The sequence below is a fragment of the Leucopleurus acutus genome (assembly GCF_964270905.1).
Source record: "Leucopleurus acutus genome assembly, chromosome: 2".
In the NCBI taxonomy this organism is placed as follows: Eukaryota; Metazoa; Chordata; class Mammalia; order Artiodactyla; family Delphinidae; genus Leucopleurus; species Leucopleurus acutus.
Window position 1 is genome coordinate 180,407,918 of NC_139143.1, and position 26,251 is coordinate 180,434,168.

A 26,251-nucleotide genomic window follows, 5' to 3' on the forward strand; every position below is an offset into this window, starting at 1 on the left:
CATGGCCGCTGAGCCTGCGCGTCCGGAGCCTGTGCTCCGCAACGGGAGAGGCCACAACAGTGAGAGGCCCACGTACCGCAAAAAAATAAAATAAAATAAAATAAAAACAGAGTTCCCTAATAGACTCATTTGAAAGTTTTTCAAGTTTTTTTTTTTTTGCTAGAATGTTCCTAAGTTGCAATCCCAAAACATGGCATGGATTTTTCTTTTTGCTTCTTAAAAAATAACACTAATAATGACAGCTGCCACCTTGTATTAAGGGCTCTGGGTCTGCCAGTTTGCCAACTCTCTCATTTGCCTCGCAGAAGCCCTGAGGGTCAGGCACCATCGAGCTCTTCTCATTACAGAGGAAGCAACTGAGGTTCAGAGAGGTTGGATGATTCCCCTGAGGCCACACAGTAAGCACCAGTGGCAAAATCTGGATTCAAACCCAGACTCTGACTCCACAGCCCACTAGGTTAAGCACAATACTAGGCTATCATTTCTGGCATCTTTACTGGGAATTACACTGCTGAACTAAATCAGCTTTTATCCTAAAATCACATGAATAGTAACGAATGTGGAGGTCTAGTCAAGATTAATCCTTCAGGTAAGGTCTGCGGGCTCAGAGAGAAGCAAGGAATCGCCTCCCTCGGAGAACACTGCCACCTGGTGGGTGCCACGGGGCAGGAGGCAGAGCGACAGGCAAGGCCGGCTGCAGGGCAGGTACGCACGCACCTTGTTGAGGCTGCTGCGGTCACTGACGCTCTTGGTCAGCTGCTGGATCTCGGCCACCTGGTCGGCCAGCCGCTTCTGCTCGTTCAGCTTCTCGGCCAGCGTCTCCAGCTCCGTGAGCGCCAGCTGCAGCGAGAGCCTGTCCGGGTGGCCCCTGGGGGTGTTCTTCAGCATGTCCTGCCGGGGGCCCAGAGGGAGCCACGACTGAGACCCCCACCCCAGCAGACCCTCCCCTGGCTGGGGTCACAGCCTCCGCCTCCACACTCGGGCCTGAGAGGGGCCCAGCTTGTAGCCAGGACAGGCGGGGCCTGACACAGAGCAAGGCCTCAAGAAGCAGCTAGTGAATGAATAACTAAAATAAAATAGCTGTGCGGACCGATCCCTGATTCACTGATGCACTGCGGACTGATCCCTGATTCACTGATGCACTGTACACTGGGACGAGACCCACTCCTGCTGCTGGTCGCTCTGAGAACAGAGAGGAAACCCTGCTGGGCCCTTGGGCTGGCAGCCAGCCTTCGCCCCAGGGGGACTCACCCCCTGACTGAGGACGCCCGGCAATCAGGGTAGGTGCCTCAAGCTCTCGGGGCCCAGCGTGGAGGCTAACGCTCCCCCGGGAAGCCTGAGGTGCCAAGATCAGAGCATCCACGGGGCATCTCCTCACTGCCAGGGGCCCCACAGTCGCCCGGATTCCACGTGCCTTCCCACAACCACCGGTCACCGGGTTCCCACCAGGGGAGGCGAAAGCAAGCTCGATGGGCTCCACCCTAGGAGTGGGGAAAGAGGGGGCCGGGGGGCCAAGGCCCTGCCCACCGTGCACAGATGCGTGGGTTGTGGGTGACGGATGAGAAGCCAGCCCTCCTGCCCCAACCCCATGAGGCTCGCACCATCCCACGCCCCACCCTGCAGGTTGGTGGCCGCCGGGATCCCCCGTGGTACCTGAAGCAGGAGGATGAACTGCGGGAACCTCTGGATGGGCTTCACCATCAGCCCGTAGAGCGTGACGCGGTCGGGGCTACACACCTGCCGCCGCTGTTGGAGATGAGGGGGGGTAATTCACTGAGCCTCCGCAGCAAGGGCCCAGCACCCGGGGTACAGATGCGGCCCGTCCCAGGCTCCCCTCCCTGGACCCAGGACCCTGCTCAGCCTTGGGCCCAAGAGAAGAGCCCAGGAGGTCCCTGGTTCCACAGTCAGGGGTCCCTGCCACCACAGGGCTCCCCAGTACAGCCCCTCACCCTGGAAAGCCTAGAGCATCACGTTAAAGTCTCTGGACTAAAAGCCTAAGTAGGACATTTCAGCAATTTATCCAAGAAGTCAGGCTACTGAAAGTAGCCGAGACAACCATTCCCTCCACCTAAACTAAAGCGGACGGGCCTGGGCCGGGGTGAGGATCGGCAGGGGGACGGTTCTTACTGTCCTGTCTCTTGCTTCTGTTTCCACCTCTCCATCCACCCACCTGTCACCTTGACCCGGGCCCTCAGCCCCTGCGACCCAGGCTGCCACCACAGCTTCCCCACCGGCCTCTGCCTCCATCTGCCTCCACCCAAAACTTCAGTGGCTCCCCGCTGCCTGAAATACGACATCCTAGCCCCTGGGCCAGGAGGTCCAGATCTGCCCAAACTGAACTCTACTGCTCTGGGCCTCTCTCCCGGGCACCCAGTGCTCCCAGGATCCAACCAGACTTTGCCCCTGACCTTTGCCCCATCACCCTTGCACCTGGAACACCCTCTTCTCCATCTCTCCGTTTCAACCCCACTGACCCCCCAGGACCCATGTCGGATGGCGCCCCATTGAGAAAGCCCCCTGAGCCTCTGGGATCCAGGCTGTAGGCTGCTCGGCTGAGGGGGCGGGGGGGGGGGGGGGGGGGGAGCCTAGCCCACCTGCGCCCTCTGCTGGGTGGCACGTCTCTGACTCACCTACGTGTGCGCCTAGGAAATGGGGACTGGGGACCTGGTCCCACAGCTACTTGAGGCCTATAGTCCTTTAAACTCTATTCTCGCACGTGATCCCCAAAGCACCGCTTTAAGAAAAGGGATCATCCCGGCCACAAGCTGAGCCACACCAAGCCTAGCCACCATCTGCAGATGTCACAGGCCTACGCTTCCACCTGTCAGAACTCCAGGATCCCAAGCGGCTTACAGAAACTTTAACTCTTCTTCACCCTCCCCTTGGCGGAGTGGGGAAAGGACAGGCAGATTTTCTTCCCGTGGGACTGGGGATGGCCCAAAGGAAAGAAGAGAGGCATCTGGGCCAAAGAAGTGCTGCTGCAGCGACCCCTACCTCCTGAGACACCTCCCTGCCCCCCACCGACGGCCGGGGCTCCATCGAGAGGGGCCCCGGACCACCCTCGGGCCCACCTTGAGGAACTCGAGGAAGGCGGGCTTGGTGAGACAGGCCTTCTTGATGATGGACATGGCGTTGGTAAAGTTGTTCACGTAGTCGCTGTACACGTCTAGCACCACGGACTTGGAGAACTGTAACAGGTGTGGGCGCGGCCCGGGAGGGTCACATCCATGCGAGGGGGAGGGCGACCAGCACCCCACCCGCACCGGCGACCACAGTCCTCCTCTGCCTGGAGGGTCTCAGCTAGCCTTGAGGTGAGGAAACCTGTCACCCGGTGAGGGGAGGGGACAGGGCTCAGAGAGGCAGAGACACCAAGGTCACAGGGAGGAAGAGGTGGTGCTAAGGAGAGCCCGGGGAGGTCCCTCGTCCCCCAGCACGGCAGCCTGGCCCACAGGCGAAGGGGGGTATGGCGGCCCTTTGCTACGCCCCCCAGCTCCCCACCCTCAAGGATGGCGCTCCTGACCTGAGCCCCATGGACACACCGACCAGGGTGCTGGGTTTTTTGTCTTTTAGCAGAACCCAGTTGCCTACAACATATCGAAGCAGTTTCCACCGATCTGACCATCTCTCACCCCATGAATCTCTCTGGGGCCCACAGACTTCAGTGTCAAAAACCATGAGTCCAGCACACCCCCTTCTTCCATAGATGTGGACCTGAGCCCCGAGAGGGCCCTGGAGCTGCCCACGTTTGCACAGCTGAGCTGGGACCAGGCCAGGTCTCCGAGAGCACGACCCAGTGGCCTGGCCCTGACACCCTGCAGCATGCTCTGGGGCCAAGGCCGTGCTCTGTGTCGCACAGTGGTCCCTCCGCGAGCACTCGGCAGGGGGCGCTTGAGATCGGCCAGGTGGCTGCCCACAGTGGCCAGTCTCCTGGAGGCGCTGCCACCTAGGCGGAGCCAGAACAGTGAGCGGGAGGCACGCGGGCGGACATCTCCAAGGACACGCTGCAAGGTGTCACGCCCACCCCCGCGTAGGCCAGGCCGACTCAGGCCCTGCCACCCTCTGACCCCGCTGGCTGGGACGAGGCGACCAGGCGGAGGCAGGAGGCTGGCCCGGAGGACATCCAGATCACGGCCGCGGTTGGCACCTTGGCAGGCTGGGGACAGTCTGGGGACACCTACCGAAGCCACGAAGAGGTCCCCAATCTTCTCGGTGGAGTCCCACTCGGCCACGCGGGAGGACAGGGCGATCTGGAACATGGAGTGGCAGTGCAGGATCTCCTTCACGCGAAAAAACACCACCTGGCACTTGCGGACACTCAGCGCCTTGGGCTCCATCTCCATCAGGGGGTTGCGGTAATCCTGAGGCGGGGGCGCGGGCGGGGTGAGTGCCCCGAGGCCAGGCCACAGCCCCTGCCCCCACTGCCCTCATGGCCACCTGGACCGGGCCAAGCAGAACTCGGCAGACCTTCCTGCGGGAGGAGCACCCACCCCTCACTCTTCACCTGTCCTTCTGGAAGGATCTCCGTGATCGTAACACTCCTGACCCTTCTGCCCATCCATAACCCACCCCCGTGACTTATGTGTTAAGCTGGGTTTTCGGGCAGACCCCTGCCTGCAAGGAGCTCCACGGAGGCAGTCCCCAGGGGCCGGCCCAGATCGGCTTTGCCCACAAGTGAGCCAGTCTGTCTAACGGAGCAGTGGCAGTGATGTCACAGCAAGACCTAGAGCCACACTCTCCAACCAGCTTTGTCAGAAACACGGGATATTTTTGTCTCCACCTGCCTGAGGTCTGGGCTCCTCCACTGTGGATCCAAACTCAGGAGGGGAAATGAGGTTGTTACTAGCACCCTCCCACCCTTACAATTCCCCTCCCTGTTGTCCTCCCCGAGAGCCCACAACATCCCAGAAGGTTCACCTTTTCAGGAATGCAAACTACAGACCAGGCCAGCACACCTTAGTCACGCAAGCATCTACTTAGCAATTCCTGTGCATCCGGATCACAGGGGAGAGGGTGCACCCAGGGAGCTCCAAGATGACGGGGAGACATCAGCCCCTGCCCCGGGGGCTCCCAGAGTGGCGAGGGAGGCACAAGAGGCACCACATGCCCTCAAGTCCATAGGATACAGCTCATCTTATTGAACCCCGACATGGTTTCAGAAAATGCAGTCATCCTGTGAACACCAAGGCATCTGGAATTCTTGGTGTCCCCCATTTGGAGTTCCTGCTCTTTCCATAAAAGCCCTGGCCTTTGGCTCCTTCCCCTTAAAAATGCCCACAGTCCCCAAACGCTCCTTGTAAAATGTCCCTCCGGGGTCTCCCCTGCCCTCTCCCCAGACCCCCCGGAGTCCTACCTGGAGTACCCGTTTCAGAGACTCCACATAGCTGCCTTCGCTCTGCACGATGGAGCCCAGGATGTGCCTCCGGACCACCTGCTCGGGCAGAAAGCACAGTCGGCACCTGTGCCAACCATGGCACAGAGCGAGCTTCGGCTGCGTGCGGAGCCCCGGGTGATGGGACGAGGAGTCATGACGCCCAGTGCAGCTGCCGGCCGCAGGACAGAAGGAACTCGTCTTTCCCAGAGCTGCTCCTGGACCACTGGGGCCTGGCAGGCCAGCATTCCCTTCCAGAGGCCCTGCCAACCCCAGACAAATGCCCGTGCTCCCCAGACTGCAGCATGGGGGCAGGGGACACTGGGACTCGAGGCCCCTGCCTGGTCTCTGCTCCCACATCCAGGGATGGGAAACCACCACTCTCCTCCATGGGGACGGGCGGCCTCCTCCATCTTTGGACAACTTTAGTAGAAAATTCTTTCTTAGGTGAAATTGAAATCTCAGCTCCCGACACTTATAGATCCAATCCTTAACCAATCTCTCTCCCATCCCCACCAAGTGGGCTCTACTTCAAGCTAAACATCCCAGCCCCTTATCCTTCCCCTCTTGCCCTCCCTGTCTCTCCTCAGCTCAAATTAGTGCATCTCTCAGGTGCAGACCGACCAGCACCCAGTCAAGAAGCCCTCACCTGGATACAGCAGCATGCGGGCTGGGGGTGGGGCAGGGGGACTTTGCTGCACACTGGAATCATGTGACTCCCACCCCAGACATTCTGAAGGAATTGTTATGGGGTGCAACCTCGGTAACAGTGTTTTTTAAAGCTTCCCAGGTGATTCTAGCGTGCAGCAAAGCTGGGACAGAGCTCATGAGAGGTGTCCGAGGGGGGAGCCTATCCACCTTGGCCCAGAGCTGGGAGGGTGACTGATCCCCACTGTGCCCCCAAAGCCATCCTGAAAACATCGATCCAGGCGCCCACCGCCATCTCCCCTGCTCCCCTCTGTTTCCTCCCTCCTGCCTCTGGCACACCTTTGCATCTCCTCCCACCACCCTGCCTGCGCCCGGGCCTGACCATGGCCCCTGTCCTTCAAGCTGCCCCACAGCAGGATGCCTTGTCAACGATCCCGTTTCCTAGGTGTTCCCAGAGCAGCGTTCTCCACCTCGGCATGCCGATGCTTGGGGCCGTCCCGTGCACTGTAGGACGTGTAGCAGCGTCCCTGGCCCCTACCCACCAGATTCCAGTAGCACCCGACCCCCCGCAAGCTGTGACAACCAGAAGCATCACCAGACATTGCCAAATGTCCCCTGGGGGACAAAATAAACTCGGTTGAGAGCCACTGGCCTAGAGCAACTAACATTGCTGATGCAAGAAATGCGAAAGGCTCCCGAGGAGACAGACCTGGCCGACATCAAAAAGGGGAACCCCGGATTACGAGCTGGCAGCCCGGGGTCCTGCCTGGCTCTGAGCTCTGACGGCTCTGACAGTGACTCACTGCATAGGGGAGGGAGCAGGGGGGTCACCACCTCAGTGTTGCCAGGGGCCAGGCAGGAGAAAGAAGGAAAGAAGGAGGCGGATGGACTCCCAAGACGAGAGGTGTGGCCGTATCTCCGATTTGCAAAAGGGGCCCATCCTCAGGATTTCCTGCCAACTCCAAAGCGGCCAACCCCCTCATTGCATTTGCTTTCCCGACATGTCTTGCTCAGAGCCCTCATGACCAGAGGGAGGCAGGGGTCTCTCCCTCTGCCTCACGGCTAAGAAAACCCCAGCAGGGAAAAACCCAAACCTGACTCTGCCGAGGAAGGTCCCAGAGCACAGCCACCCCGATCTCGATGTGACACTTCTGGAGAAGGAAGACATCGCCCGAAGAGCCCCGCTCCTGGGATGCCTGCGGTGACTCTGGGGTCTGAACTGATGACAGGTGGGTGGATTGGGGGAGGGGGGCCGGGCACCTCCAGGGCTCCTCCCTGAACTGGATTAGCTCGATGCTTCCCAGAGAGGGACTGCGGGCCCTTTGTTCAAACACCTTCATTTGACCCAGTTACACAGGAGCTACTCTGGCTGCCGCAGGGCTGGGAAGCAAGAGCTCCACATGCAGCCCCACTGCCACCCAGGATGATGGCGTGGAACCTGCAGGGTCCAATTTGGAAAGTCTGTGCAGCAGGTCGAGAAGAGACCCCAGGAGGTCCCCCACCCAGCTGGGGCTCTGTCAAGGGCCCCCTGATCATCAACTCCCCTTCCAGACCCAGACCTGCATAGTCCCAGGTAGCAGGCTGGGGCCCCCACCGTCCCTCCCCCTGAAGACACCCCGCTCCTCCCACAAACCTGCTGTGGGCTCAGGCCGTCTGGCATGGGGCCCAGCTCCGGGGCTGGGGGCTTGATGTCCGTAACGCTGACCTCCAGGAGCCCCATGTCCTCCTCCTCTGAGTCACCTGGAAAGTGAGATGGGCTGGTGACACATGCAAGGCAAGGATGACACACCTGCTCAAACTCCAGGAGCTGGAAACCACCCTCCCCCCGACAGACCGGGGTCCTGGGATGAGCGGCTCCTGGGGCCACAGAGGATTAGGGCCTGATACTCACTGGCCTCCTGGCTATACTCTGCTAGGACAGTCCACCCGGAAATAGAAGTGAGGGAGGGATGGAGCGAGGGAGTAGGAAGCAACACGCAACAGGGGCTCGGCTCTCAGAATCCACCCTGCCAGGAGTCTCTGTCCCCGCTCAGACCCGCCCGCTTCTGGGCTGGCAAAGGCCAGGCCGCCCATGTCCCCATCACTAGACACTAAAAATAGTTTTCTTCTCGTTGCCAAAAAGGGGGAAGAAAGTAAACCCCGAGAAGAGCAGGGCTGTTTGGCTTTGTGTTTTCATCTTTCAAAAAAAGAGACCCAATGGGGAAAAAGTCCAGCTGCTGTCCAATAGGGGAACGCAGACATGAGTGGGGGCAGACCTCAGAGGACAGATCGAGACAGACAGAGGCCGGGGTGCAGAGAAAGAGCGGAGGTCAGGCAGAGCGCAGTAACCCGGCCTCGCAGGGCTCCCGCCCCACGAGCTCCAGGCACAGGCACAGGGAGACGGGACCCCGCTGCTTGCGGCCCTGAAACCCGGTGCCGGCAGCCGCAGGCAGCAGGAAGCGGGTGCTAAGGGGAAGCTGGGAAGAGAGAAGTGGCGGTGGCTCCCGGGGGCCGAGGGAACAGGGACACGCAGACAGGCCTTACCTGAGCAGGAGACAGAAGAGGAGGAGGAGGAAGGACAGTGGATGACAGTATGGGGGTCGGGGTGGTGGCGGCCCTCCTGCCTGGCCCACATGGCACCCCGGGCATCACTCCGCACCCACCCCAGCCGCTGGCCCCGCGGCTTCCTCTTCCCCCATGCGCCACTGGGTAACATTCTTGGCCGGTGATTCGAGCCTTGCCGTGGCTATTAATAACGCCTCTGGTGGGAGGGTCGCTTTAGGAAAGGCTCCGGGCTAACAGGCAGGGTGGGGAGGGAGCCTGCTGGCCGCCCCGCTGGCCTGGGGATGGGGAGGGTGACCAGGAAGAGTTCCCAGCCAGCCAGCATGTCCAGCCTGTCCGTTCTCCAGGCCACTCCAAGTTCGGAATGGCTCCTCGGCCCATCGTCCCCTCCCTCGTCGGGGGGTAGGGCTTCCCCAAAAGTTTGGCGCTGAATCAAGTATATGCAGTGGTGGGGGTAATTAAACCCGCTTCACAGATGAGGAACCTGGCAGTCCAAGAGGGGAAGAAGTGGGCAAGGTCACACAGCCAGGAGGCCGTGGAACCGGGATCGGAGCCGGAGCAGCAAGATGCTGTCCCAGCACCAAACACCTCCTTTTTGTGGCTGCCACCGGGAATAACACCTGCCACACAGGGGCCAGGAGCTGTGCTGGGCTCTTTCCACGTACTACTACTGCTCGGTCAGCCTCACCAGAGCCCCCTGAGACAGATGCCAGATTAGCCCCATTGTACAGATGAGGAAACTGAGGCACAGAGAGGTAAAATACATAGATTTCAAGAGGGTGCAGAGCCTCAAAGTCCTCCCTGGCTTGAATGCCTGTGCCAACGGGGCCCTGATCTCTCACCCCTGCCCTCACTCCAGCCAGAGGAAGCCTCTTCCGTCCCCTCCACGCCTGTGTCCCCAGGCGAGACACTGAACCACTCTGTGCCTGTTCCCCCATCTCCAAATGGGAACAAGACAGTCCTCTGTCCCTGTCTGGTGTTTATAAGTATTAAATGAGAAACTGTAAAGCTCTTCAGAGAGTGCCTGGCACACAACAGACACTCCATAAACGATGACCATCGTGAAAATCACTTCTTGAACGTCTCATACCTTCCCACCTCCAGACCGTTGGACATGCTGGCTCCTCTGCCCGGAGCACCCACTCCCTGCCCTGTTCCCTGGCCTGATGGACCTGGGTCCCCTTCTCCTTCTGCTCTCAGCCCTTCCCTGACCTTTCATTCGCGTATTCCACGCTCACTTCCCCCACGCTCCCACCGTGGCAGCCCACCATGCGGCTGGTCATTTCCTGTTTGCATGCCTGTCTCCGTTCTGTCCCACGTGCTCCTGCAGGCAATACTGCCTGACTCATCTCGGTGTCCCTGCACCCAAAATGGGGCATGGCACTTAGTAGGTTCTCAATAAATGTCGGCTGGTGGAGAGACAGGTGCATGGATAAAGAAGGGAATGAACAGGCGCGTTCAAAGATGAGGTCAGGTGAGCATGGGAGGCAAGAGGCCAAGGAGGCCACGACAGAGACCAGGGCAGGGATGCTGAAGGGAGAGACCCACATTTCCCGGGAGAGATGGGGTCCACCTGCCACAGGCCGGGAAACAAGCTGGCACATTTGGGGATCAGTCCCCAAACCCCACCGCCAGAGGAGCCCGGACACCCAGTGACCTCGCCCACCCACCCCTGCCGAGCACCGAGCCCGCCCCTGGCCCGGCCCGCAGCTCCTCACCGAGGACGTCCTTCCTGTGCAGAAAGGACACTTTGCGCATGACTGCGATCCTCGTCTTCTCCAGCCCGTCCCTGGTCCCGCTCTTGGCGGCCTTCATGAGCTGGGTCATCTGAGCAAAGGCAGGGGGGCTCATCAGAGAAGCGGAAGGAGGCCTTGCGACATCTGCCACGAAGGGCCACCGGCCCTACCCAGGCCTCCCGGCCGGGGCTACAAACATGAGGACCCCGGAGCCCACTGCCTCCCAGGGAGGTGGCAGCAGAGGCCAAGAAAGACAGCAGGGCACTGCCACGCCGAGACCTCCTGGGAAGGGCTGGAAGGGCATTCACGCCCTGGGCCACCTTCTGGGGGGAACTCTCTTTACTAACCCAATTTTTTCCCCTTGGGGGTCAAATTAAGGACATGGTGTGACACTGGGGAAAAGTCTGGAGGCCTGGAGTCCTAGGCCTGGTTCAGATCCCAGCCCTACCGCTCCCCACCCGCGTGACTCTGGACAAGACCCTTAACCTCACTGAGCCTCAGTTTCCTCCCTGAGAGCCGCCAGAGCCTGTGAGGACTAAACAGGGTCTGGGACAGCACGCTGGACAGCAACAGGAGCTGCACAGATGCCCAAGCTTACTTTAGGAGCAAGTTTGAAAGGAGGGGGGCAGCCCCATCCCATCCGTGGAACCCCGGCCCCACCAAACAGCCGGGTTTCTTACTGAGCCTCTGCCCAGGAACACGGGGGAGGCTGGTGCCTCCACGGGGCCGGGCGCAGCTTCCCTCAGGTGGGGAGGACCCGTGGGCACGGGCGCGGCAAGCGAAGCAGACGCGGGGCGCGGGCGGAGGCAGGCCCAGGACGGGGAAGCGGCACCTTGGGCCTGCAAACAGAGCTGCCGTCCCCTAACTCACTGCTTTGTCCCCTCGGCCCCCGGCCCAGTCCTGGAAGCTTCCCTGACGCACAGCCAGTGCTAGAAGTTTCCACGTGGTTGGAAATGCTCCCTGTCTGCGCTGTCCAACAGCCAGCCACACGTCGCCACTGGGCACCCGAGAGCTGGCGGGTACGACTGAGGACCCCGAGTCCTGGTGATCTTTCATTTTAATTAACTTGAATGTGAAGAGCTGGGTGGCTATCATAATGGACAGTACAGCTCTAGGAAACCCCTTCTCCCTGAAGCTCTCTGCTAAAGGTGGGAAGCACTCATCTGGGGGTCCCTGGTCTCTGCTCTCTCTATCACCTTCCTCCAAACACCCGCCCTGGTCCCCAGCATAAGGGCCCGGGCACTGCTCAAGGGTCTGGGTCAGGAAGGCTTGCCGAACACTGAGTGGGCGCCGAGGCTGGGGGCAGGGTGGTCACTTTTCAGGAACAAGACGACTTTCTGGAAACAGCCAACAGCCAGCAGGGGAAAGGGAAGTCCCGGGCCCCTCCCTGCCTCTCAATGGTATGATTCTAGAGCAGCAGTTCTTGGCCTTTCGGAGAGGTGGGTGGGGCTGTCATAAACACCTGTGAGAATCTAATGAGAGGGACATTCGACCCCAGACCCCGGAAACCGTACAAAGATGCTCACCCTCCTCTCAGAGGGTCATGACCCCCACAGTGGAAAACTCTGTCCTGGAGCCCAGTTCCTGTCTCAGCAGAAAGCCGTCAGGGGGGCTGTCCTAGGAACCCCTGAAGTGGTCTTTGGGGGAACCATCAGAGACCCTTCCTGGCCCAAAAAAGAGCAACAGGTGAGCACCTGGAAGGCGTCCCTGGGTCAACCTGCCAGCTCCACTGGCTCACAGCACTGAGGACAGAGCCCGATCTGGGGGCCGACTCAGGGGCCGGGCTGGGAAAGCACCCTGGTCTCGACGCCGCCCTCCACGTGCTCCCTGATCCTCCCTGGGCCGCAGCTTCCTGAGAAGTTAAATCTGCCCCCACCTCCAGTCACACGGCTCTCAGAGGGTGTCCGTATAAGGGTCTTGCAAACTGTAAAGGGTCTCTCCGCCTCCTCCAGAGAGGCCTCCGGTTCTGAGGAAATGGGCAGGGCTACAGGATAGAGGGCAGGCAGGCTCTGGCTTGCACAGACCGAGGCTTGAACCCCAGTTCTGCCGTTGGCCGCTGGTGTGGCCACCAGCCAGTTGCCTCACTTGCTGGCCTTACTAACACTGAATGACAGCAGTAAGACAGCGGCCTGCTAGGGCGTCTCAGGGAGAAAACGGTCAGGCACACAAGTAGTAACGGTCACCATCCACTGAACTCTTAGGCTGTGCCCGGCGCGGCCCTAAGCACCTGACGGCTCTGAGCTCACATCCACCCTGGGCGCTGGTACTGTTCATGCCGCCATTTCACAGGCAAGGAAACTGAAGCTCAGAGAGGTCAAGAGGCCTGCCCAGGATCACACAGCGAGGAGGTGGTGGGGCTGGCATTCAAATCCAGGCCTGCAGGCTTCCAAAGCCCACAGCACACAGTAGGTGCTCAATGAATGGAAGCTACTGCTGTCCATATCATCACCCTCATGCAGAGGTCGGAGTCCCATCTGAGAAGAAGGCACTGCGGCTTCTCCTACTGGCCTCCTTACCCCGGACCTCTCTGAACAGCTCCGAGGCGGAGGAACGTCCAACGTCACCAACAAAGTGTAACCCAAACCCACCTGCCACAGTTACCAAATTCATAGATTCCTAGGCCTCGGCCCAGACCTGGAGAATCAGCCTCTCTGGGGGTGGAGCTCAGGAATCTGCATTTTTCAAAGCACTCAGGTGATTCTGAGGGCCCTAAAGTTTGAGAGCCCACACAGGAATTCTTATCGACGGTTAAGGTGTCAGTTGAGGGTGGGAAGAGAGAGAGGCGAGGACATGGACAGGAGCGAGCCAGCCTTTGGCATCAGCCCGCACAGCCGACGAAAGATGCCACCAAGTTCCAGGGCTCGAGGCAGCTCCAGGACTCAGCCCCACCCCTGCAGCCCCAGAAGCGCAGGAAAGGCCCCGGGAGCCCCCAGGACTTGGAGGGACAGACAGACAGTACCTTATAATCGTACTTGTGCTTCAGCTCCTGCATGTCTCTCCCCCCAACTCTTAAAGCCAAGATGTCTCTCTTAGTCCTGGCGCATCGCTCCTTTAGCCTAGTCAGGTCTGGAGAAAGCTGGAGCCCCCAAGCAGCCAGGCAGAAGGACAGCAGGTGAGAGAAGCAGGCGGGGAGGGCAGGAGACAAAACACCGGCAACAGAGTAAAAAGGACATTCAGGTGAGGTGGTGGATAGACAACCCAGGGTGGGTGGGATTGGGCACCTGGGGACCACCAGGCCCCTGCCTGGAATGAGCTCCAGCAGCATCCAACCCCAACATGCCACGCAGTTGGGGGCTGGGTCTCTGCAGCTGTGGGGGAGCAGAGGCGGGAGGGGAACAGCCCAGGCCCCCTCCCAGTGCTAAGAGGACAAGGACTGTGTCTCGGTCATCTCCCCATCCCAGGAGCCCAGCATGGGGCTCTCGACATTAGAGGCTCTTGGCAAGTTTCCGAGAGGGATGAATGGCAGGTGGACGGATGGGTGGAATGGGTGGGCAAGGGGATAAATGGATGAGTGGGCAAATGCAGAAAGATGGGTGAATGCAGAGAGGGGTGGATGGATGGATGGACAATAGACGGATGGGTAGATGGACAGGCTCCTAGATGGATGGATAGACAGATAAGTGGATGGATGGGTGAGCAAATGGATACATTTAGTTGGATGACTGTACAGATGGCAAATGGGTAGAGGGATGAAGAGACAGTCAGATGAATTAATAAAAACATGGATGGTTGGACGCAGTGCTGTGCTGGTAAATATTCAACGAGCGGTTCTCCAGGAAAAAGAGCCCTGCCTTGTAGTATTTCCACGGCGTGAACACGCCCACCACGGCCAATTTCAGACTACCAATGTGACGTCACTGAGTGTGAAGTTGGAAAGGGATGTGCACAATTGGTTCTTGGGCTCTTGTGAGCTAGTTTGAGCTGGCTCGAGCACACCACTGGAGGAACAGAGGGAGGGAGGGATGACGGGCGGGCGACTGGATGGAGGGGTAGGTGGCTGGCTTACATACTATCTGGGAAGATGGACAGATTAATGGACAAACAGACAGACATTCAAATGCATGAACTGTAGGAGCAATAGTGACATTTGGCAAAATATAGAGAAGACCATGACTGGGATTACTTGTAGAAAAGTAGACAAGCAGAGGAATCAAAAGCACGAGCTTAGAGGCAGGTGGGCCTACATTCAAAGCACTGCTCCCCGCGTACTAGCTGGAAAAGTCTCCTTCCCTCTCTGAGTGACAGCTTCCTCACTGGTAAAGTAGCCATAATAATAACTACCTCATAGTATCACTGAGAAGGTGAAATGGACAAAGCATGTAAACCCCAGAGCTTAGTGAGTGTTCAACAAAATGGAAGTTTTTTTAGATATTAGACTATCTTTCAAATAATAAACGCTCAATATTTGTTGAATGGATGGACAGTTGACTGGATGGATGGATGGATGGATGGATGGACGGACGGATGGAGGGATGAACGGATGGACAAGGTACTTCCTTTCCAATCCTATGTGATGTTGAGCTGCGGTTCTACCACCTACTTGCTGTGTGGCCCTCACCACATCATTTAACCTCTCTGAGCTTCTGTCACTTAGGTTCTCTGATCAACAAAATGAGACTCTTAAAGCAAGTAATACCAACCACTCTAGGGTATTAGGAACAATAAATGAAACTGCTCTGTCAGCTGTACCACACTGGGCACATATTCACTATTGTTATACAGAGAAGTAGAAGGACAGGGATCCTTCCGAGAGTTACTCAGACTCCCCAGAAAACTGGAGTCCTGTTTCATCTGTAAATAAGACTGACATGATAAATCATAGAGGACCTGGGCCTCTGCCTCTCTCAGGGTCCGAAGAACTAGATTCGAAGGTGAACTGCAGAATTAGCCGGATCAGAGTCAACCAGCTGAGGTCAGAGCTGGCACTGCTGCCCAGGCGCCTGGCCAACTGGATCACGGTCACCTTCATTATGAAGAGATCACAATCAGAAAGTGGACAGGTTCAGTGGAGCCCGTTTCACAGCTGGGAAAAAAAAGAAAAAACCTCCCACTGACCATGGGGGGCGACCAGCAGGCCCTCATTAAGCAGGATCAGGCTCCCGGTCACATCTGGGTCAAGTGCTCCTAAGGAGGTCCCGCTGCAGAGCCTCAGTCATTTTCTTTGGCAAAAATCGGCCCACTGAGGGCTGGCTTGGCCAGACACCTGCAGGAGGGGCTCCACTAGTTCTTTTGCAGCTGCACAGGGTACCAGGCTCCTGTTAGACTCTAAGGACAGGACCCGACTCTGCCCAGATCTCTGCTGCCTGACGCGCCACAGCACAAACTACATACAGGCAAGCAGCGGTGGCACCGGAAACATGCAGCGGCTGCAGCACGACGCGTAGGAGCAGATGCGCCCCAAGCAGCTCAGGAGGGCAAAGCCCTGCAGGTGGGGCTGTGGCGGGGCGGTTCCCAGGCAGAGGTGGGTGTCAGAAGAAATACCCCCCCCTACAATCCCTGGGAGCCTGCTGTTCAGGGAACAGGCGGGCCTGGGCCCATGGCCGGAGAAAAGTCCTCATGGTCAGAAATTCCAAGAACTCTGCACGTCGTTTGCCTGCTGAGGAAGAGTCCCAAGCCCCCAGCTTGAGGGTGTGCGGGACACAAGCCCAGGGGCAGCCCCCAGAGACCCCCACCCCTGGGGCCAGGCCAAGGTGAGGGCCCGCCCAGCATTTCTCAGAGTGCTCTGTGGGCCCCTTGCATCCCCGGAGGACAGAGCGCTGTTAAAAAGCAGATTGCCAGGCCCCACCCAAACCCCGAACCTGGGAGCGAGGCCACGACATCTGCGATTTCAACCAACTACCCACACGATCCTGATGCCTGTGCAAGTCTGAGGACCACCATGGGAGAGCCCAAACTCAGCATCCCCACGCGTCCTGCCCTGAGAGGTGCTGACGGCTCCCTCTTGGTCCCCAGCAAGAAGGCACGGGGCTGGGGAAGTGGCCGTGGGAGATTAGGCGGGACAGTCAGAGGCTGAGAACAAGGGCTGGCCCAGGCCTGGAGTCCCACCTGCTCACACCCTCCAGAGCAGGGCTGGGACACACGAGTCCCGCCCCCGCTATGCAGAGGCTACCCAGGGCGTGTGGCACCTTCATAACCAAAGCCCCCTCCCTCCCCTAAACCAGAGCTGCCCCTTCTAAGGACAGAGCAGGAAGAGGCCTGTTCCTGGGCTTTCGCCTGGGTCATTCCTCCAACTGGGGACACCTTTCCCATCTCCTCTGGCTTCTGCACCCCAGCTCCCAACCCGCCTCTCTTGGAAGGAAGCCTCCTGTGATTAGGCCCATCAAATCCCACCTGTGTCGGGCAGGCGGCCATACGTACACGGGCTTGTGTTCACAGAAAGGCATGTTTTCTTCATTTTTGACAAATCGTTTCATATTCGGTGTCTCCTCCTAGACCACAAAGGTTCCCCAAGCCTGGGCTGGGTCTTCCAGTCCCCCTGTACCCCAACCACACCCTAACATGTGGACTGGGCCCAGAGTAGGTGTCAGAGATGCTTAACTTTTTTTGCTAGCAGGAGGTCAAGGCTGTTTTCCGTGGCGCTGCCCACGGGGGCCCAGCCGAGAGGAGAGCAGGGGTTCAGGAGTGACCTGCTCAGCCCCCAGGCTTCCTGAGGACTTGGGGAGCCCTCTTCATCTGAGTAAAGTCTGTCTGAAGACTTTTAGGCGTAGGCGCTGCTCTGGCCTGTGCCCCTCTCCCAGAAGGGATCCCCAAACTCAGAAAGGGGCAGGAGGCACTCAGAAAAACTTGGGAGTTGGAGGCCCCTGTAATCCACCCTGGGCCTGGGGGCCCTGCCTGGTCCCTGCCCCACCTGCAGGCAGGACTCGCTGACAGGTTGAGCCCACTTGCCTGCCTGTGTCTTTTCAAAAGGACCCTTACAGAGACCCAGTCACCTCTGGTCGGACAGGGCCTGTCTCTAAGAGGCTGCTCCCATTCAATCCCAAATCTCGGCATGGATAGAACCTGCATTCTGGTGGCTTCTAGGGAACAAATGGGACAGGCAAGGCTGTCACAGCAAAGGAGGGACCAAACAATCCAACCTCCTCTTGGCTTCCGTGGCTCCTTCCATGAAATCAGCAGAATGAACTCTGTTCCAGGCAGAAACACTGGAAGCAATCAATGCACGGATGGCCCCTTGAAAGGCTTTGGAAAGAAGCCTCCCAGGCACCTCTGACTTAGCCCGCTTGCTCACCTCCCCAGGGCAGAGGGTTGTGGGGGTCTCGGATCGATCTGAGAAGCATCCTGTGAGGCAGGGAGATCAAGCTGATTTGATCCATGTGTCCACTGTAATCAGTTAGTTAGGCTGCCCAAGCACTGTGTTCAGGAGGATTCTGAAGCCAGATCTGAGCCCGTGAGCATCGTCATCAATTGCCGGGTCTGCCACAGGCCTGGAGCAGGGGCAACACCTGTGCCAGGCACTAACCACGCCCATCCTAGGTTTAGGGCTCTCCACGGCCAATCAGCAATGTGGGTGGGTCACTTCCTGTCTCGGGATTACATGGGCCACTTCTCCCTCTCTCACCATACATCCCTGGGAATCACTGAGGTTTAGGTACGAGTCTCAGGCCTGGCCCTCACCACCCCACTCGCAGGTGCCTTGGCTGGGGTGAGAGACGCCTTCCCCCTCACCTTGGGCTGGAAGGACACTCGGTGCTTGGCGGGCTCCGCCTCCGGCTTGGCCTCCTCCCCGGAGTCCTCGCTGTAGCTCTCAAACTCACTGGAGCTCCAGCCTAGGTCCTCCGTCTCCCGGGGTGCCCCGTCCCGGCGCACATCCTCGTGGAGCAGCTTCCTCTCTGCCCCTGCTGGCCAAGAGACAGGGCTGGTGAGCCGAGGCCCTGAGGCCAAGCCCACCAGCCCCAATTTCTGAACCCAGGCGGGCAGGTGGGGGTGTGGGTCAAGGTGGACCTTCAGCTCCACTTCCTGGTCCATAAGCAGGAGGCAGTGAGAACACGACATCAACCCCGCAGAGTGAGGAGGACGTGAAAAATGCAGAGAAGCACAAGAAATGTGCCTGGCACACAACCGGCTCAACAACTTCCCCTATCCACATCACCTTGCTAGGATCGGAATGCTCATTTGGGGCTTCTGTCGCTTTTTCTTTTTTTTTTTTTTTTTTTTTGCAGTACACGGGCCTCTCACTGCTCTGGCCTCTCCCGTTGCGGAGCACAGGCTCCAGACGCACAGGCTCAGCGGCCATGGCTCACGGGCCCAGCCGCTCCGCGGCATGTGGCATCTTCCCGGACCGGGGCACGAACCCGTGTCCCCTGCATCGGCAGCCAGACTCTCAACCACTGTACCACCAGGGAAGCCCTTCTGTGGCATTTTTTAGAGGAAAAGAGAAGCCCTAAGACCAAGCCCTGACTCAGGCCCTCAGCTCTGGCCTCAGCATGCTAGGGGGGAAAATGAAGATGGTCCGGGGCATTGAATGACTCAGATCCCTCACCCCAAATCTGAGTTCCCCGTGAGGGTCCAGGATGGTCCAGTAGGGGGCGCGCCTGGCCCAGCGTCCAGGAATGTTCCCTTTTCTTCCCCGGCCCCACAGGAAATGCCTTGAACAGGAAACTGGGGGACAGACCTGACAGTCCACTGGCCTGGAGGGACAGGTGCCACCAGGGCCGGGCACTCTTGGGGGTCCCTGTCAACTCGGGTTTGAGATGCTGTTTCTAGACTGAGGTGGGAAAGCCAGTTTGCCGGGCCCAGAACACGGGGTCCCAGCCCTGGCCCCAGCTCCACCTCTGGGAGCTCTAGGCCTCACCTTCACCTCTGAGCTTCACTTCCTGGGCTGTTACCTGGAGAATAACTGAACTGCAGGCCTCACAAAAGTAAGGGCAGACTCCAAAAAAGTGCACGAAGGTGAAAATGCTTTACGTTAACACAGACAAAATATGGCACTGAGATGGGTTTAAAAAAAAAAATCTGCTCAGAAACCACGCATTCTAAAGAGCAGAGAACTTTCGTTATTGGAGCCTCTCTATAAAATGGGGACAATAAGCTGAAAGCTGGAGTAAATATAATATTTGCACAGAAAGCTCTTAGCCAAGAGCCTGGTACATGGCAGGCGCTCGCCAAAGAGCAGCTGATCCTTACTCGCGGGGGCTCTGGGTGGGCTTGAAGGTCTCCACACTGACCCCAAGCCTCCACCTCCCCCGCACGGGAAAGCTGGGCGGGTGAGGGGTCGGGGAAGATTTTCAGCCAAAGAGCAAAACAGACACACTGGGGCTTAGCTGGAGACTCAGGTCCCAGGATCAGGAGGAAGCATGGGGTTATTTTTCAGCAAAAGATGATAGTGACTAACATCTGCAGGGAGTAGAGCAGCTGGTGACCAGGCTGTGACCTTCACAAGGCTGGGCTGACTGTCCTATTACTGCAGTGGAGGCCCCACAACCCGTGAGTCAAGGGGCAGAGCCCAGTTCTGGGGCTGCCCCAGGGGAAGAACCACGTGACATCTACTTCCCCTAACTTCTGGCCCCGCCCACCTAATCTACATGCCAGATTCTCCCAGCAGCCCTGTGGGGCCGGAAACTACCACCGCCTCCCATCAGACAGATGAGAAAATGGGGCCCAGAGAAGACGTGTGCTTGCCCGAAGTCAGGCAGTGAGTGGGGAGGGGGCTCCATCCACTCACCGTGCTGCCTTCCACAGAGGCACCACCGTGCTGACGACCCCCTGGGCTCGTCCAGAAATACTCTCTCCAGTGGAGACACTCACCAGATTCCTAAGCCTTCAGTGGCCTGGTCCCCACTGCCCCCCCGCTCCCGTCTCCTGGGGCCACGGGCTTCACTAATGCTCAGGAACATGGCTCCCCTTTCAAAGCACTTACCACCACCCACTCAGTGCTCTACATCCACTATCTCACGGCATCCTCCCCACAACCCAAGGAGGAAGCTAGCATTGCCCAGTTTTACAGATGCATTGACCGAGGCCAGAGAGATTTAACCAGAAGTTTTGCGGCGTGACCCTCCCAAAGTCCTGTGAGGTCGGGACGATATTCTGATTTCATACGAAGAAGCCAAGGCCCAAAGCACAGAGCGCTGTGCCCTAATTAATGGCAGAGCCGGGATGAAAGCCCGAGGCTGTGTGGGTCCACTGGCCTGTGCGGCTGCACCTCAGTGGACACCCTCCACACTGAGTGCCAGCTGAGCCCACAGGCCGTGCGGGTCAGTGCGGGGCCCTGGCATGTGTGATGTTCACAGTGCTCCTTGTGGGGTGCACCTGCTGAGGGCTGGGCCCAGCCTCGCCGACTCAACCCTCCCACAGCCCCGAGAGAGAGTGGGGGGTCTCAGGGCAGGAGTCCTGGCCCTCAGTCAGCAGGCTCAACTGGCTCCCGGGCCACCTGCTCTTGCCCACCTCAGGGTAAACCACAGGACATGCCATATCCCCACACCCTGGGGACCCGAGGGTGCCCAGTGAAGACTGTGACCAAGTGATTAGTGGCTTCATTGGATTCAGGAGGGAGAACAGCCCAAAGGGGTCAAATAATGGCCTCAGGCCACTCCGATCTCCTGGCTCTGGGACTTCATCCAGCCACCCTTTCCCACTCTCCCGGATTCACATGAGCTACAAGCAGGAATGGGTTCCAGGCTCCTCCAGGGCTTGTTAGATGGATGGGTGGATCATGGGCCCACCCGCACTGCTCCTGGGACAGGTGTCAGGAGTGTGCCCCCGGGGAACGCCGGGCCTCATCGTGTTGTCTGTGCGTCTCTCCCGTTGGACTATATGCTGCCCCAGGATGGTTACGGTCGCCCCTGTCAGACCAGGAGCTCCACAAATGCAGGGGCTGTTTCCCCCACTAGACGGGGAGCCCCTGAAGACAGGCAGAACAGTGTTGTAGAAAAAGCAGAGTCCAGCAGATGTCTATTCAAATTCTGGCTGTGTGATCTGGGGCTGGTGGCTTAACCTCTCTGATGTGACTGTCAACTGGAGCCACAGGCCCTGCCCTACCGACCTCACAGGGTTGACTGAATAGGGGAAGCAAATGCGTTCCATCTTTCATAAAATGCCACCCAAGTCCTTTGTGGGGGGGGGGGACAGAGCACTGGACTTGGAGTCAGAATGACCCAGGTTCGAATCCCAGCTCTGCCTCTACAGTTTCCTCCTCTGAAGAGTAAGGAAGTAATACCCTAAGTCAAAGTTTCAAAGCAGATTACAGGAGATAAACCATGAAGAGCAGCTGGCAAAACGTGTTTAAGCAAAGACGGCTCTTACTGTGAATGGATATTAAATATCCCTCGTCCCTGGGTAGTCCTCCTTCCAGCTAGGTGAGTATGTGGGCCCAGTTCCAGCAGCACTCACCCTCCTCCACCCTGTTTCTCCTCTGCGGCCCCAATCTCCCCGGCGGGGCCCAGGCTTTCCCAGGCTTTCTCTGCTTCACCATTCAGCAAGTCTGGACTATTAACCCATTTTCAGGAGGAATAGAGGCTTGGAAAAGTGAGTGATTTGCCTGGGGACCCACAGCCCAGCATGCCCCTGCCCTTAAGCCCTAATCTCTGCGCTTGAAGCTTTAACCCCTCCCCATGAAGCCCTAACCCCTCCCCATAGAGCCCTAACCCCGCCCCATGAAGCCCTAACCCCGCCCTAGCCCCAGCCTGGCCACGCCCTCAGCCATCTCCTGACTCTCCCGGGAAGACGGCCGTGGTTTTTAAAAGCAAGAAGGAGGGGCCATGGACTGGGTGGGGGCCGGAGAGGAAGTGGAAGGAGAGACCCTCCCCAGGCCCCGCCCTCCCGCCGCCCCTCCCACCCCTCCTCTGTCCGGAGAGAAGCGGGGCTCCTGAAAGAGGCTTCACCGGGTTGATGGGCGTCCAGGTTCTCGCAGGGGACGTCGTCGTAAATCACATCTTCTTCCAGGGCGGGGAAAGTAAACCGGTCGACTGGGAGAGAAGGGAGAGGAAAAGAGCACGAAGGAGGCTGTGGTGGCCCAGGGCGGCTGCCAGACTGACAGCAGGACTGCACCAGCTGGCAGATCCGCCCGCCCGCCCGCACCCCCATGGCTCATCTGGGCCAGCATCCTGCAGCCCAGCCCCTGGGGAGCCCTAGCCTGCCACTGCTCTAAGAGGACGCAGCTTCCGCTGCCTCTTCCCGCTCCCCAGCCCCTCCAAGGCGCCCTCCCAGTGACTGCGGCACATGCCCCCTGCCGCCCCGACACCTGCAGGCCTGCCCCTCTGACTGATAGCACCTGCAGGGAGCATGAAGCAAACCCAGCACCTGTGCCCCAGGGCCCGGAAGCCTCTTCAGCCGCCCAGGCCCCCAGGACTACCCCAAAAGGAGTCACCCCCCACGCAGAGGCGGGGGAGGGCAAGGCAGCCATATCTAATGAGCACAGGATCCGGCAGGGAGTGGGGGAATGGATTTGGAGAGTGGGGTTAAGGAGAGTCCCCCAAAACTCAGCCAGCGGGGTCCTGATTGGTAAAAAATTCTGCAAATGAGCACATCACTCCCCTAACATTTTGCTGGGTGTGCTATGAGCAGGGCAGAGAGCACATCCTGCCCATGTTAGCAGCTCCTGAGCTGGAATATTTAAAGAGGTCTCCCCCCCATAACTGTGTGCCCAATCTCTGCCCTCTCTAGGGGCATGGGGCCCCAGCAGAGCGAGGGTTTGGGAAACCAGTCCCCACCCCTGATGGTAGCCTGTCCTCACCCACAGGCCTTCCAGGAAGACAGAGGACCAGATGGACTCTGAAGTCCCCGTTCCTAACTGCGTTGCTCCCTGCGGTCCCAGGGCCCCCAGAGCCCTATAGGAGCCTCACCGCCCCCTCCCCACCGACACAGATTCTGCCTCCCACATGGCTCAGACCTGCCCGCCTCTCTCCAGGTCCCTGGCTCCAGCCATCAGCCTCCCTCCCCTGGACAGCCTCCAGCCCACCACCTTGTCTCAGAGCATCAGTGATGGGACTGAAGTTCAGACGTGGTCTCATGGCTTCCCCTTGACCTCTTATGTCTCACTGTCACTTTGGGGAAAGCACGGCCTCCGGGGGCACCCCACACACACTCTGGGAGGAACTGGGGAGACGGCAGCCTCACCTGGCCCTGCTCACCCCTTAGACCCTCCCCTCCGCCACACCAAGGCTCACTGCTTCCGAGGTGCCAGGCATCCCCTCGCCCTTGGGCTCCGGCACAGGTTGCCCTCTCAGCCTAGACACTTGCCCGGAGCTCTGCTCCTTCACTCTCTGCCTCAGGACTCGTGGGCTCTCCCAACTCCCACCTCCCCATCCTGGCACCTGCTCTCTGCATGGTAACCGCCCGCCTATGTGTCTGGTTCTGCTGCCAGAGGGACCTCGTCTTGGTCACCAGTGTACACCCACCACCCAGATCACCCTGGCCCGCTGTAGGAGCTTTGGAAGTATTTGGGGGACAGATGAGCAGCTGAATGTGTGATCTACTCCTGGATCACGATTCACATCAGGTGGCAAAGGGGGGCAACTCTCAAGGGTGGGCAGTGGCCAGTGCACCTCAGAGCTGCCACCAAGCCCACAGCAGCCATGCAGCAAGGACAACAAGCCCACATCAGCTCTCTCAGCCTAGAGAAGGGGAGGCTATCCTGACACCAACCTCCTGGGGCTGAGACCTGGGGGGCGGGTAGCGCGGGGGGCGAATGCGGGGGACTTACTGCGACGGGAGCTCTTCCGTCTCCAGCTGGAGCGCCGGACCCCAGAGAAAGCTGTGTCCACGGCATCCCCATTGCTCACCACGGCCGGCTCCCTGCGGGCGGAGAAGCAGGGCCAGTGAGCCAGGAGGACGGGACAGCTGGTTCCTTGAAGCTTCAGACAGCCCCTCACCAGGTGACAGGGCCACTTGACCCCAAGGCCGAGCTGGGGAGGCCACAGCTGGGTTGGCCTTGGACAAGCCCCGTCCCCTCTTGGTTTCCTCACCTCTAGAAGGCACTGTAAGGCCGACCTGCTGCTTTACAAGAGCATAAAGGTCAAACGTATTCACGGTGATAAGTGATAAGGATCAGATGCTCTTCAGGCCAGGGCACCTGTCTCTCCTCCTCCAGGGCAGACTCAGTGGGAATCTCCACCTCCCCAGTCTCCACATGCAAAGTGGAGGAGAGGACCGGGGGGCCTTGCGTCTGAGAGACGAGGACCTGCGAAGCTTCACAAGACCATGCACAGATGGCAGGGCTTAATTCCCACACACACTTGAGGAGGGGCTGGACCAGAGACACGCTTCCCAGGAGCAGAGAAGCAAAGGGAAAGCAGTGGAGAAACAGCAGACACCACCTTAACCAAGCGGTCAAGTGAGCACCCCCAGTGCCGTCACTCAGGCATCATGTACTCCAGATACGACTTGATGAGAAGGGTGCTCACCTCTGTGGGATTCTTACCCCAAGCCCATAACCCCAGGCTAATCATGAGAAAAACACCAAACAAACCCAGATGGGGGAACATGCTATAAAACACCTGCCCACTACTCCTCAATGATCATGAAAAACAAAACTGAGGAACTGTCACAGAGCAGACCAGTGGAAATGACAACTGAATGCCACGTGGGTCCTGGATGGGATCCCGGGACAGAAAAGGAACATAAGCAGAAAAACTGATGAAATGCAGGTAAAGTCAGGAGTTCAGAGAATGGTAACGTACCAACGCTGGTTTCTTAGTTTTGATAAATACCCCGTGGTCGTGTGAGATGCGAACAACGGGGAGAACAGGATGAGGAGGTACATGGAACTCTAGGTGCTACCTTTACAACGTCCCTGTAAATCTAAAACTATCCCAAAGGGAAAGGTTTTTTTTTTTTTTTTTAAGCCCATGCTCAAAAAAAAAAAAAGCCACATCTGGCAACCCAGAGGGTAGAGGCCTTCTACTGTCCAAGGCAGCTGCCACTGTTATGAAGAATTGACTTGAACTTGCCAGCACGCAAGCCCTTAACAGAGGAGGAGGAGAGGGAGGGGGAGGGGGAGGGGGAGATGACAACTGGAAGTGCAGGGAGAGGGGAGGGAGGAGAGTGAAGTGTGGAACACCTCCTGTGAGCAGGCCCTCGGCCTCGCCTCCCCAGTAGCACTGACAGGTAGATCCTGGCATCCTTCCCACTCCGGCAGGTGGCGGGCAGAGGAACCTGCCCAAGGTCACCGGCCTGTGAGTGGCAGAGCCGGACGGTGAAGCCAGCCTGCTGGGCCCCTAAGCTGGGCTCTCAGGACTGCGTCTCAGGTAACAGAGCAAGGACGGCTGTGACGGTGGAAACATGCCACGTCTGTGCTGTCCAGTGAGCCACGCGTGGCTACGGGGCGCTTGGAAGGTGGCTAATGGAACTCGTGTGTCTAAGGAACTTAACTTTTCATTTTAGGTCATTTAATTTTAAATAGCTACATGTGGCTAGCGGCCCCCGAACAGGACAACGCAGGCCGAAGCCACCAGCACCACTGGAGAAGCAAGACTCAGCTCCGGTTTTACTGCCAGAAGTCAGCAGTGTCGCCTGGGGCGGAGGGGCGCGTTTCAGTCCTGGGGTAACGCTTTCCATCAGCGGGAAGTTAAGGCCAAGAGGGGACAGGGCTGGTCTGGACCAGGAGGGGTGCTGGGCTGGAGCCACCTGAGCCCCAATCCCTAACGGCGCTTCCCTGAGTCATCACCTTCTCAACCTGGAGGCGGCTTCAAGGTGCTGAGTGCAGCCGCTCAGATGCTCAGACAGAACTGAATCATTGCAGCCGGAGCTGACATGAGACTTCGGCAGAATTTGGTTTTAAAGTTTGCTTTGCTACGTTAACCGGGACAACTGGTGACTCCTGGAAGAATGCGCCAGGTGCCCCTTGCTGTACTTTACCTATATTTGCATATTTCACTACACAAGAGCCCACATGAGGTAGGCAGTGTCGTCCTCATTCTAAGATGGCGAAACTAAGGCTCACGAAGTCTTGATGACTGACTCTACTGAAGTCACTCGGCCCGTCAGAGGGAGCTGGGATCTGCAGCCCAGGCTGTCCGCCTGC

The 26,251-nt window shown here is 58.6% G+C and overlaps 1 protein-coding gene across 3 annotated transcripts in view; it reads right to left on the reverse strand.

Annotated features, from left to right (window-relative positions):
- Positions 1–26,251, reverse strand: part of ARHGEF10L (Rho guanine nucleotide exchange factor 10 like) — a 143,179-nt gene that overhangs the window by 62,418 nt on the left and 54,510 nt on the right. For 2 of the 3 annotated variants that reach the window (XM_082833713.1, XM_082833712.1), the window contains 10 exons: positions 23,933–24,024; positions 22,113–22,196; positions 17,959–18,131; positions 10,276–10,384; positions 7,650–7,756; positions 5,351–5,428; positions 4,179–4,358; positions 3,072–3,188; positions 1,654–1,746; positions 718–891 (listed from right to left, as the gene is read on the reverse strand). In XM_082833713.1, the coding sequence (XP_082689839.1) occupies positions 718–891; positions 1,654–1,746; positions 3,072–3,188; positions 4,179–4,358; positions 5,351–5,428; positions 7,650–7,756; positions 10,276–10,384; positions 17,959–18,131; positions 22,113–22,196; positions 23,933–24,024 (1,207 nt within the window). The remainder of the gene's footprint in view (positions 1–717; positions 892–1,653; positions 1,747–3,071; positions 3,189–4,178; positions 4,359–5,350; positions 5,429–7,649; positions 7,757–10,275; positions 10,385–17,958; positions 18,132–22,112; positions 22,197–23,932; positions 24,025–26,251) is intronic. The other variant, XM_082833714.1, reaches the window with a different exon arrangement.